This window comes from Pterocles gutturalis, unplaced genomic scaffold (assembly GCF_000699245.1).
Source record: "Pterocles gutturalis isolate BGI_N339 unplaced genomic scaffold, ASM69924v1 scaffold49135, whole genome shotgun sequence".
Lineage (NCBI taxonomy): Eukaryota > Metazoa > Chordata > Aves > Pterocliformes > Pteroclidae > Pterocles > Pterocles gutturalis.
The window spans coordinates 26,093-39,247 of NW_010140041.1; the positions used below are offsets into that span (position 1 = coordinate 26,093).

The 13,155-nt window shown below is 47.2% G+C and overlaps 1 protein-coding gene across 1 annotated transcript; it reads right to left on the minus strand.

Moving 5' to 3' along the window:
• Nucleotides 1-2,383: 2,383 nt before the first annotated feature.
• On the minus strand, nucleotides 2,384-12,742 carry CCDC167 (coiled-coil domain containing 167; the record flags this gene model as incomplete). The annotated part of the gene is made up of 4 exons (XM_010083511.1): nucleotides 2,384-2,487; nucleotides 4,415-4,467; nucleotides 6,956-7,050; nucleotides 12,637-12,742. Coding segments are annotated over 4 exons (358 nt in total), but the record flags the coding sequence as incomplete, so codon positions are not given.
• Between the last annotated feature and the right edge of the window lie 413 nt (nucleotides 12,743-13,155).

The window sequence follows — 13,155 nt, forward strand, 5'->3', positions numbered from 1 at the left end:
TTTGTGCTCAATCTCAGCACCCAGTTGAATGTCATACTACAAGAAGGCTGTGCTCTCCGAGCTTGGAGCACTTCCATGTCTTCACAAGCAAATTGTCTCCACATACCTGTGCATTAATTCTCTGCCATTTGGTATGAAATGAGCAGCTGCAGCTCCTTGCACCAGAGAAAAGGCCAAGCATGCTGCATCGCTGCAGAGCCACACCCCTGGCTAAAGGAGCAGCACAGAATTTGGCAGGGTCAGTTGGACAGTGGAAACTGGAGGAGGCAAAACTTGGGAGTAGACGGGAGGTTAGCTTACCAAGAGGTAGCTCTGAATATTGTGCAGGGGAGCTATTCTGTTTCTTCTCAAGCTCTGGCCAAAGGTGAAGGGGGTCAAAGCTGCTTTTTCCACACTGGTGATGATCAGTCCCCAGATGCAGTCACGTCTACCAAGGCCCTTGAGGGACTGCATGCTGTTAGTGACCTGTAGACTCCCTCTGCTCCCACACATCAGTAAAATACATATGAAAGAAATGGTGGCTATCCCCCTGCAAAGAAGAGGATGTCTGTCACCAGTGGTTTTGTTTTAGCAAAGGGACTTCCACGAGGGATGGAGGAATCTTTCCCAGTGGGCAATAAAGACCCTCCAGCTGTGTGGTTTCTGGGCCTGTGTGCAGCTGGCTTTTTAAACCAAACCAGTATTGTGAGTTCTGGCATTTCTTTGGACTGCCTTAAGGCTGTTCTAATGCCAGCAAGCTCCCTTTGCCAGGCTCCTTTGCCAAGTCTTGTGTCCTCCACTCAGGGCTCTGGTCTCCCGTGGGCTGGCAGAAGGGTGACTAGGAAGTACACTGGCGTGTAGGCCTCTGAGGGTGCAAATAAAAAACCTCGTTAGCTTGCAGGCTAGCTTTTATGAACAGGTACTTTCTGTTTACCCAGTTGCCTCCAGCTCCTCCTGATTTTAATTTGCTTTTATTTTTCCTTTTATTTTTGATGCACTGAACCTTGATTCTGAATCCCCCTTCAAGAAGGCAAGCATGAACCACCATGCTGTGTGCTTCCCTGCTGCAGGGTAAACGTGGAGGGATGATGTTGGGAAGGGGGGTGAGGAAGGTCTTGCTGAAGGGAATGGTTATGTATATTAATTGCACAATGTATTGTTACGAGGCTGTGTATCATTTTGTGTTGACTTCTCTGCTTTCCTTGTCTCTATTACCAATACAGCCCCTTTAGTTCACAACAGCGCTTGTTTGCTTTGTTTCCCACAAAATTCTGGCCAGTGGTGTGTGTTAACGTAGAGACAGAGAAATGCCTTGCACAGGTCAGTTTTCAAGGCTTTTAAAGGCTTTCCTGGCAAGTTAGATCCTGCTCAGGGCTACTGTGTGTATGTCAGTGGATTAGAATGAGAGGGGACTACAGGGGCTGTCTCCAGCACTCCTCTGCAGCACACCAGGCTGCTTTTCCACTCAAAAGAAGCAAACACTCTATTCCAGGCCACAACAGACCAACAACCCACTGTTGAGACCTCGCTGACCAGGGACGTGAAGTGTAACCCCGTCTAGGCTTAGTATAGTGCAACGTGTGCTGGCAGGAAGAGGGCTGAGAGACATGTTACAAAATAGGAAAAAAAGAAAAGCAAGAAGTTACAAGGTCAAATTATTTTATTTGAAGCCCTGCAGAGTCACTTCTATCCCTGGGAGTTGATAGTAAATTCTCTTCTGCAACTGTTGATTCTCAGGGGCACAGAATGACTGCCAAGCTCTGATGCATTGGAGAGGTGGGTGGATCTTCTCAAAGCCCAAGCACCCAGATCTCCATTTGGATGCTACCTGCTTGCAGAAAAAGAGATACCTACCTCCTGTCAGTTTTTGTGGAGGCAGGATTCCTTTGGTCCTTGAAGTCAATGCAGAGGAGGAAATCTCTTTGTTTAGCTCAGCTCTGGGGACACATAGAGTCTTTAGGTCACAATACCCAAGTTACTCTTTGATTCAAAGAGCTTGGTGTCCCTTCAGCTTGTAGCTGAGTCACAGGAACCAAGAAGGTGGCATGTATTCGGCCTGGGTTGGACAGAGAGCGCTTGTCTGCATCCACAGAGGTCCTGTGTGGGAGAAAGTATCGCCTTCCTGCCTCAGGCTGGATGGTCTCAACTGCATATTGGGTAAGACACCACCTTGAGCTCTGCTTGACCCTATTTCCAATCGCAAGTGTGCTGTGATTTCTCGTTTGTCTCCTGTCCTCCTCAATTCTCAGAGAAAAAGCTTCCCTTCAACAAGGCTTGGAGAGGATAAACCAGAAGAGCAATTTGAAACGCTGATCGTCACCCTTGGGGAAGGCACAGTGGGGAGAGGAGGAAGAGTTCCTTGCAGGAGAGTGATTTGGTCAGCAGGGAGAATTCTCGAGTGCAATCATATCGTCCAGCAGGCGTAAATAAGAGCAATCAGCAACGCCATGGCCACAGCAAGGGTGGCATTCTTGCGATTTTCCTTACGAAGCACGCTCAGTTCTTTCTCTGGGAAACAAACAAAAGCCTTTGCCTGTGAACATTCTCCGTTTTGCAGCTACATCTCCTTTGAAAACTGTCCTAAAAGCCCAATGCTACCTTGGCCACAGGCAACTCTTACGGGATCAGTATGCAAAGCTGCTAGTTATAGGATGTGCTGAACAGGAAGTGAACTAGCAGGAACCCTTTCACCAGCTAACTCCCATCCTGTCAGTCTCAGTAGCTGTGCTTGGGAACACTTCAGTGCCAGACCAGTTCCTGTTTGCAGATGATGTTCTAGGACCCTACTAAGGACAGAATAGGTCATTAGAATAACTGCTTAATTAAGAAGAGTGAGGGTTGACAGCTATTTTTACTATCTTCTAGAGGTAACAGCCTGGTATCTTTTCCTAGTGCTTAAATTTACTTAAATACACCTGTGGCCACCTTTGAATGTTGCTGAATCAGGGTTTCCTTGTGCCCCTGAAGGATGAGTGTGCCTGGGACACTCATTCTATTGGGGTCTGCAGCTTTGTAGAGATAGGTCACTCTCCCTGGCCCTGGTTTACAAAAGAAGAAACAGGTGCAGAGAGGAAGGCAGTGGCTATCGAAAGTATGGAGTCCTGCTGCTCTCCATTTCTGTTCCATTCCCTTTACAAAAGATGAGAACCCCATTCTCACTAGTTCTGTTCCACAAACCTTTGTTGCTATCAAAATAAACTTCTAGCTCTTCTTTCTGCCCCCGTTTTTCATGTGGTACAAGCATTCTCCTTCAACAGCAGAGCAAACTGTTACAATTGGCAAGGCTACAGAGGAGGCGGGCAGGGGCAGGAGGTCACATAACCCCCAGCACAGCAGTGTCAGCTTCAGCTGCTCAAGTGATGCCACTGTCAGCAGCTGCAGCTCATGGCCTCCAGTGTGGCAGCTGGAATAAGCATCAGAGGCCACAGCAGTGATCTAAAGAGGCTGTGTGCACTGTCTCTTCTGCTCCAGGAGGAGCAGCCATCACCATTAGGTGAGGCTGTTGCTGCTGTCTGAGCAGCCTGCCACACTGCGCTCGCTGGTGGTGACAGCTGACTGCTGGTAAAACGGTGGCAGGGACCTGCAGGGTCTGCTGCTGTCTCTAGTGGTAGGCCCTTAGGGAACAGCTTTGAATCTGTTTAAAATAACTGTTAGTCTTCTGGAAACAGTCCTTTAACGTGAGTTAAAACTATAAATTTGCTGGCTGTGTCTCAGCTTTCGGCTCTCCAGGCCTAGCACAACACTTCTGCCTCCTTCCCCTGTGTGAGCTCTGTGCTTCCACTGCTGCGGAGTGCCTTGAGTAGTTAACACACTGATCAACACCAGAAGCCTGAGGACATGCAAAGCAGCATCCCCAGCAGAATGGATGTGCTGTCAAACCTGCTGTAGCTCAGAGGGACTCTCATTTTAGCTGTTTACAGCAGGACATGCAGCAAGGAAAGACCCTGGCTCCCTGGAATTGCAGACAGCACATCGGTGTGAATCCCTCTGCTCGTGTGCTGAGCAGCCCCGGAAACTGATGCAGTGAGAACCTTCCCCAGGGAAAGTATACTTCACTACACTCCAGATAGCACTTGCAAGCTTGCTTCCCAAGCCTCTATTAAAAAAAGGAGGGGAGAGGAGGTTGTTAAAAGCTACTCAAGTCAATCTGTTGGCTAAGATTATCTAAAGACTGGTAATTTGGGGTATGGGAAAGCTGCATCTTTCCCCCCTCATTATCTGATGCTTATTTTTTTTCTCTACAGTAGCACAGCTTAAGTGTGAGGATCTAGACTCCTATTATAATATGCTAACCCGATTTCCCTCAGTCTAGCTCTGTTCAGTTGAGCCTAAATTCAAAGGCAGAAGTCAGAGGTGGCAGGAGCTTGAAGACGAAGCTAAGCTGCAACACGGATCCCATCTAGCCCAGAGGGACCATTTTTAATGAAGCTCTTACCATAGTTGTCAGCTTTGGTCATTAGTAAGTTTCTCTCTCTCTCCAGTGACTTTCTGTAATGAGAAGAGGAGTTCATTACCTGCGAGGCACAACACAGACTTTTTCTTTGCTTATATACTGGAAGAGAGACTGTCCCACTGCTGGGGATATCTGCTCACAGAATGAGCCCCCTCACCCTTCACTGTGGAAAGGTGACAGTTTAGAAACCCCCAACTGTGCAAGAGAAGAGATGCAGCAGTTTTAGATTACTTTTTCCTTCCCCCAAACTACTTCATACCTCTCCTTTCAGGACAGTGTCAGTGTACGTGAGCAGGCTAGAAAGGGGTCTGTGTGTCAGAGAGCCCCCTACTCTGTTCCCCCACGGGGTTAGGAAGCTCTGCCACAGCTCTGGGGTGGGGCAGGGTCCCCACACACTCTCTGCAGGATCCTGCCCCTCCAGTACATCTGTCTCAGTGCTGGAACAGTAATTCCTCCCACAGACTGGATCTGGGATCCCTTTGTCAGAGGCATCCCACTTACACAAATGGATGAACTCAAGGAAACAAGCTGAATCCAAGCCCAGTAACAACCAGTTAAATATCCTGTTATTAGACTGAGGACTCAATAACAACAAAGAGCAAGTCAGGCCAACCCAGCCCTTGTCTTACTGCACAAGATGATTAATTAATATACAATTTAAAATATAAAAGCAAAACAAATTGCCTGGAAGCAGCAGCATTGCCGTTACGGCAGCGAGGACATGGTCACTCCTTTCAGACTGTGGGCAGATAAATAAACATGCGCTAACAAATCACCTCCTGGTTCAGAGCAGACCGAGGAGGCAGTAAGTGTAACAGAGTCTGTTGATCCCCTTGGGGCACAGCAAGAACCTGTAGGAGGAAAGAGATCCAAATCCATGTGTACAGCTAGTTAAGTAAGGGATGGCAAGAAAGCAAGCTACAGCAGAGCTGCAGGAGAGGAACACGCTCTTAAAGGCAACTGGGGAAGGGCAGCATGGAGAGCAGCCAGAAAGAAGCGAGAAGATAAATTTATCAACCTGACTGAGCTGCTATTTACAAACTTGCCTTGTGAGGAGAGTCAAGGGAAGAGGCTTTGAGAAGGAGACATGAAGAAACCATGACAACTGAACTTCAAAATGGTAAAGCAGAGCTCTCCTTTATGGACTACTCACTGAATCAGTAATTTACATCATGGTACCATCCTCCAGGGTTTTTTTTGAATGGTCTGGATTAGGGCAACAGAATTTCTGTTTCCATCTCCATACAAGTTTTAAAAGTCAGAAAAGGCCCCAGGAATCTATAATCCTAATTTTTTGCTCTAAGCCCTATATTTCAGAGAGAAATCACACAGATATATTGCATCCTGTCACATTACCACAACTGTAGGTTTGGTTGTTTGCCACCTCAGTAGCAAATAAAGAACAGAGACAGTAAACATAAGAATAATAATTTAGGCCAAGATGAAGGACTGGTGAGATGAAGAGCTAGAGAGATGAGGGATAGGAGGAAACAGGACCCTGTCCAAATATTGATGGGCATATAAAACGCCAGTAAAGAACGAGGAAAGAGAAAAGAGAGGCTGGCTCAAGGAATGGCAGAGAGAGCAAAATAACAGAGTGGAAAGGAGGAACAAGGAAGATAACCTGAGGCTTGTAAATATTGTGGTGTGAAGATGCCACCACTGCTAGGGATCACTTCTAATGGGGTTCTGTAGGGTAGTACTGTAGAGCAGACACTAGGACCAACAAGACCACTCCCTGGGCCTACGATTGAGCTTCCCAGACTTTCTGCTAGGAGCAGAGCAATATGATGCTGGTGACTGGAAGAACGTCCGCAAGCAGACAGATCTGAGAATCAGCTGGAATATCCATGATCTCTTGCTTCACACTCTAGAAAGACAGCAGGTTCTGCCTGTGTCTGCTACAAAATCCAGGGCAAAGTCCTTCCTTGAGCCTCTGCTCTAGAAGCCTACAGTTGCCTCTTCTATGTGAGTGACAGCTTTCAAAGGAATTGTCCCTCTTCCCTTTCCCAGGGAAAGCCAGTGTGTCACAGCATCCCTACATCCAGACACATTTGCAACACAGGCACAGACACACATAACTTCCCTCAGTCCCTTTCCCAGTGGCATCCCAGCCTGGTCTGGCCCTCAGCAGTAGTTGCTGCACATTTCCCCTGACTGAATTCAGGCAGCTTCAGCAAGGCTTGAGTAGCAGCGTGCAGTGAACCTTTGCCAGACTCACAGAGCTGTTTCCTAGCAGGCCAGGAGCCAGCCCTGCAAAGGAACTGGCAAGTTTCAGGCATTGCTTGGCTGGTTGTGGTGCAGGTTGGAGACTGAGGCCGTTGATAAGGATAAAGTTCTCTCCATGTATAACTGAACTTCTCACCCTGGCAAGTTCCCCAAGTAAGCTCCAAGCTGGGGGAAGAGTTTTGTCATGGGGAACCACATTCCCATCACTTGAAGAGCCCTTGCTCGGCACTACAGCAGGATGACAGCTAACTGAAGTGCACAGACACTGCTGTGAAAGGAGGTGGTCATCAATACCTTCCTTCAGGGCTGAGCTTCTCCCTGCGCAGTTTAAGATCCACCTCCTCCATACTCTGTCTGCAGCGCGCCAGCTTCTCCTCCAATCCATCAATCTGAAAAACACCACACCAGTCACGTCATTTCCTCTCCCAGCAAACATGGATCCATCGTCCCCGAGATGAGAAGGGTGGCAGCTCAGCCACTCTACCCCCTTCCTCCCCAAATCAAGTGCGGAACAGCCCCAGCTCTGTGCAGAGATCGCAGCACAGAGAGCCCACCCCCTCTCAGATCAGGCTGTGGTATACCCCAGGCAACTGGGACATTGTAATCCCAGACACAGCCAAGCCAGCTCAAACACTCCCACTTGGGTGGCTGGCCAGATCTGATCCTGTTCCAACCTGTTCCAGTTTCTTTGCGTGTGGCTCCACAAGCAAAGATGTGATCTAAGGCATCTTTAAGCAATTAAAAGAGGACAAAATGAGAGGAGACTGGCCTTGGCCAAAGCTTGAGAGACAAGGTCTTGAGGTTTTCCTAACAGCCACCTCCCTGTGTCTTCCTTCCTGTGGAGGAGAGTAACTGTAGATAGGTCCAAGAGGGTTTATCTATTTGTGTGCAAATGGATTGCCCAGGATGGAATCCTACCACAGACAACAGTTCTCCTGGGAATCATTCCTCTTTTCTGCCTGGCAACCAGAGCATAGACATCGTTAGGAAAACTGTGTCTTTCAGGCTTGCTTCCAGCAGGGAAACAGTGGGACTAATCAGATAATATGAACACAGCCTGAAAGAAAATGGCCTCGGTGCCCTGAGGCGGCAGTGACCTCTCTTTTTAGCTACTTAGCGTGACACTCCTGCTGCGCCTGGTTCTCCAAGCACGGCTAAGGCCAGCTAGAGGGCTGGCAGCACAGCTCTTCTGGGGTGGCAGCCTGCACAAACCAGAAGCTAAGAGGCAGCACAGTCCCGGGTAAAGCAGCAAGGTGGAATGAGACACCAGCTGCTGGGACATCAGCCTCAGAGGTGGCCCAGAGCACAAACACCTGATATGGGAAACAAAATCAAAGGCAGTGATCCCTAATTATTGCTGCTTTGGGGATGAGCGCCGTCCTGAGCTCATTAGCAATCTCACACCTTCTGCTCAGAGAAGGCAGGCAAGCATTATAAATAAGCACGATGGGAGAAGAGGCTCGACGTAAAAGGGGAGAACAAAGCAGACTGCAAAAAGGAGTTTAGCCAGTCAGCTGAACAGTCTCCCTGCAAGGAAGCACAGTGCAGCTGGGGAGGGGGCCACATGTAACACGGCTCAAATAAATCTCTGCATCTTACCAGACAGCAATTTCAAAGTCCCTTGTTATTAGGCAACTCTGCCAAGGCTATTGAGATGCCAAGCGCCCCAGAGGCACCTGCACAGCTTCCCCTGAGCCCATGGGGAGCACCAAGTGCAGCAGAGTGGAGGTGGCATGGCCACCCCATCCAATTTAAGAACAACCGTCTCCTTCACCAGTTCCTACCATTTGCAAATGTCTGTGTCTCTGCTCCCCTATCTGCTGGAAACCCTCACACACAGCAAGAGGTACTTCAGCATGTGCCACCTGCCTCCTCCTTAGTCAGTGAACTTACTACAATGCACCATGCCTTCTCTGGAAACGTTTAAAAATCATGTTAAATAATAAAATTTTATAAGAGCTTTGGTTAGTCAGGTGCCAACCCCACCACTAAATTATCCACGTCATTGCACTTCCTATCCCCTCCTCTGGAACTGGTACTCCTGCTCAGTTTGCAGTTGCTCTCACTATTACATTCTCTGCCCATGCTTCCATCATTTCATGAGACATAACAAGAGGATATTCTGCCCAACTCTGCCAATGCTTTTACTTTCTGCTGACTAAAAATCTCCAGATTCCATATAATACTTTAAAACTGTTTTTACTGCTCTCAAATCAAAAAGAAAGTTTGGGTCCCCTGCTGGAGAGCAATAATTTGCTAATAAACCACATGCCCTAGAACTGCACCATCAGCTTTGTTGTGCTGGGGGCACAAGGGACAGAAAATAATAATAAAAAAAAGCAAGGAAGAAGGAACAGATTGCTGAATGAACAAAATATTTTTCCTTCAGAATCTCACTATTTCTTTTCTTCAGGCTACTCCAGGGCAGTAGGGGTTGTAAGGAAGCACGAGTGTGACGACTCCTAGGTGTTATCCATTTACTGTCCCTCAGTTTCCCTACTTTTAAATTAGGACAATACTTTCTGTCTCCCAGAGGTGGTTAATTTACACAAGGAGCCTCACACACCAACCCAAACTACAGGCAGAGGACTATCGTGATATGTCAGTTCCTCACTTGGGATTTGTTCCTGCAAGCCAGGAGTCTCTCGGCAGCTCAGCCATCCAAGTAACTCTTCACTGTAGAGCAAAGGAAAGAGAGAAATAGAAAATAAGCACAAGGAGAAATCAGAGTAATGCCTGGGAATTACTGATGACTCTCTGGGCTGCTGAGGAAACTCCCACGGGGCTGTAGCCCGTAAAGCTGTAGCACAAGACAACCTGAGTTTTAACTTCAGCATAATTCCCCATAGCAGCTCTCCAGGAGAGCAATCCTAGAAGTAGGTGCACACCTGAACTACTTGTGAGCGGAAAGCTTTCCCTCCCACTAATCCAAGAGAAGATGAGTTGGGGTACAAAGTTAGGCCTGCTGGAAGCTTGCATGAAAATGAAGAATCAAGCTCGCTTAGCTGAACCATCACTGCACTTCACACTGGCTTATCTTTTAGGGGCAATCTCAGCCCAGTGGATTATAAATTGCAAAGACAAACCCTTGCACCTTCTGGCTCTCCACAAAGAGGATCCTTGGGGACAAAGCTGAAGTGCAGCATGCAGAAAGCTCACAGGACAACTCCTCAGGTTCCCATGGCCCATAGCAGGGACATCTTTAGGTGGTGCCAGTTCAAAGGGGCAAGTGAAACCGGTGCTTCACATCCAGGCAGCAGCTTGGGGCGCACAGAGCTGCCCTGCCTTCTGCTCCCCAAGAGCCACTCCAGAAAGTCAAGTCCCAGCAGCTTTGGATTCACACAGGGATGTAAAACCAGATGCCTCCCTTGCTCCACAAGGTACGACAAGGCAATGAGCCATTTCCCTTGAATTCTGGCAACACGTGCTTGCAATCTGGAGACCTTTTTAAACCAGAGGGAGCTGGAGCGGATTTCAATCCAAAGTGACTTACATGCTTATTACAAATCTCATTTGTTGGGACCATCTTGGGCAGGGAGCCTGAAATGGCTCACATAAAGGCAGAGACAAAGCGAGGAGAGAGAAGGGAGCAGCTTTGCTTACAGAGTTGAGCTGGATCCCTTTTAATACATTTTGTAATGAATTAATAAAAGCTTTCTTTCCAGCAGAAAGGCTAAAAGCGCTTTTCAAGAACTGGCATCCACTCTCCGCTTTTATGAATTCCCTAATTAAGATACTGGCAAAGAGCCATATCACACATACGTCGACATCCAACAGCGTTAGGTAATGAGGTTTTCGTCTTCTGACCCTCATAAAACAGATCAAAGCCAACTGGAAGAGGTGGAGGCAAAGAAAAAAAAACCCTTCCCTGAGCAGTCTTCTCATGCCTTGTCACCTGCCAGCGCACTTGAGCAGTTCTTTTCACAAGAAGAATTATGTGGTTCCTGCATCCACAAATTTGGCTGGATTATTAAAATAAATCCAGCAGAGATGAGTTTTGTTTAAATTCAAATGCTAACTTGCAGTTTATGGACACACTTCCATTTTCACCACGCTCTTAGAGTAATTTCACATGCTGGCAAATCATTTCGCAGATGCTGTGCCCACAGCGTGCTTGGAAATATTTACCAGGCAAACTACTACACAATAGAGGATGATCCACCAGCCAAGTCTAAAATAAATCCTTCAGATCGACCCTCTGTGTTGGTAAAGGAGAAAGGGCTGGACCCTACCTGCATTTCCTCCTTCAGCCTTGCAGACTATCCAGTTAGTCCTCCCGCTCTGCCTCAGCTCAGACCAGCAGCTTTGCAGGATAGCACACAGATGTGACCACACGGCACCACCCACAGCTTTTTGAAAAATCCTCTAAGAAGAGCTTTACTGAGTAAAGACCATGTTGGCCTTTTCCTTATTCTTTATGCTCTCCCACAGACACTGATCAGTCACTGCCTCGTCAGAAGCAGGAATACACGTTACAATACTTTCTCCAAACATACACTCGACATTTTGCAGCACAGGGTGTTCTCTTTGCATTTAATAGCCCCATTGTTTTTGCTTCCATTATTTTTTTCAGTTGTTTTCTGAGCCACAGGTGTATTTTTAAGGGCTACAACATCCTGTGGCATCGAATTTCACAGCAAAGCCATGGATTATGGGAAAAACTAACCCCTCCTGTTTTTTCTGACCTTGTCAGCTGCTGGTTTTATTCGACAGACCTACTTTTGTATTGACAGTGAATGTTCATTCTTTGTTTAAAACTACAAATAGCTTACAGAGGATACAGGCCTATTCTGGACCCCCTTACAGTCAAGTTTTAAAGCTTAAAAGAACCTGGTATGCTTAGTTGTTTCTTGCATAGAAGTTTTCGACACCTTTGATCATCCATGTCACTCTCTTAAGCTCTGTTTTCACTACATTGCTACAAAATGGAACAGTCTTTCCAGTTTAATTTTCGTGATGATTTTCATCAAGAAAGTTCTGTGCAGCTCAGCATTGTCAATGGGGCTGCCTGTCAAAAGAGTACAGAGCTATACGAAAGAAGTGGCATGAATTTAAACCACCACCACATTACGGAGTCACATTTATATCAGTTTAAACCGGGTCATATCAATTACACCTGCAAGTTGTAAGTGCAGGCTAATCTCATAAGTGTCTATACAGAAAATTGCGTTCATTTAGCATCATGACTTCAGTTAAACAAGCATGGCTCCGCCTAGATCAGGCCTTTCAAAGCTAGCCGTGCATCATGTCGTATTAGACTCATTTTGAATGTTTTCTTTACAATCATAACAGCTCAGAAGGTAATACTGAATTGAATTAAAGTTTAAATTATGAAATCAATATCTTGGTTCTCACACATTTCTGAGACCTGAAACACAGCCCTCTCTTCCTCTGCCTTAAAGCGATTTTGTTGTCTTCCTCCCTACCTTCTATTCAGTACCCTTCTCATCACTGCAAGGGGGAAGGACTTTATCTTTTAGTAGTATCTCTGCAGTGATAGGTTGAGTTTTCATCTATAGCAGACCGAAGAAGAGTAGTTCTACAATCCCTTCAAAAGCAGTGTATTCTATCAGGACAACTTCTAAAAAAGAAAAAAAATCTAAAGATAGCCCAAGCCCCCAAACATTTTGCAAGAATTTGCTGTGGTAGCTAAAATCAATCCCTTTTCATCCTGTAACCAGGTCCCAGGCAGGCTCACCCTTCTTACCACCTCACTTTCTGTAAGGTAGATCCTACCATCTCAGCTCTCCTTGTCTGTCACACCTCAACCAACAATCACCAAAAATTCATTAGTTCAACTCTCCCCACGAGGCTCATTGAAGAGAAGCTTGGACAGTCAGCACACTCCCCTCTGGACTCACTTTGGTGGTTCTGTTTGGGTTAGAGCACCCAGAAATGTCAGTTTCTCTAATGAAAGCCTAACTGGATGAAATAGACCAGAAAACTACCACAAACTGAACTCCCATTCCTATGACACAGTACAGCTTTACATTACTGGCGGATGAAGCATACATGACAAGCCCCAAGGCCTTCCCTTGGCCTTTCGACCCCGGGCTGTTGTACGTACGCTCATCTGAAAGCCTTCAGCACAGAGAAGTGACCAGCGAGATTCACCGGATCGACTCTGCCCCATTTCAGCCATTTGCCACCAAGGTTCAAGCTTCTGCTGTCCCCAAAGCATCCACAACCCACAGCCTCCCCGCTGCCTCCTCCAAATCAGAGCAGACAGCACCGTTCCGTGCAGGAGCCAGGACCAAGTATGCTTCAGAGACATCTTAACTAACACGCCTCAGTTTGTTAATACAAATATAAATCTTAAACAAAGCCTACCAGCAGCTCAAAGGCTCAGCGGGAGCAAGAGCACCAAACAGTATCCCTGAGTCGAAGGGCACTTCAGCCTCCACCGACAGCCTCGCGCAGCAAGATGGCGGCTGGGCCTGGCCTCAGCGCAGCGCGGCCTGGTCAGGGCAGTGCTCCCGAGCCCCCGCTGCCCC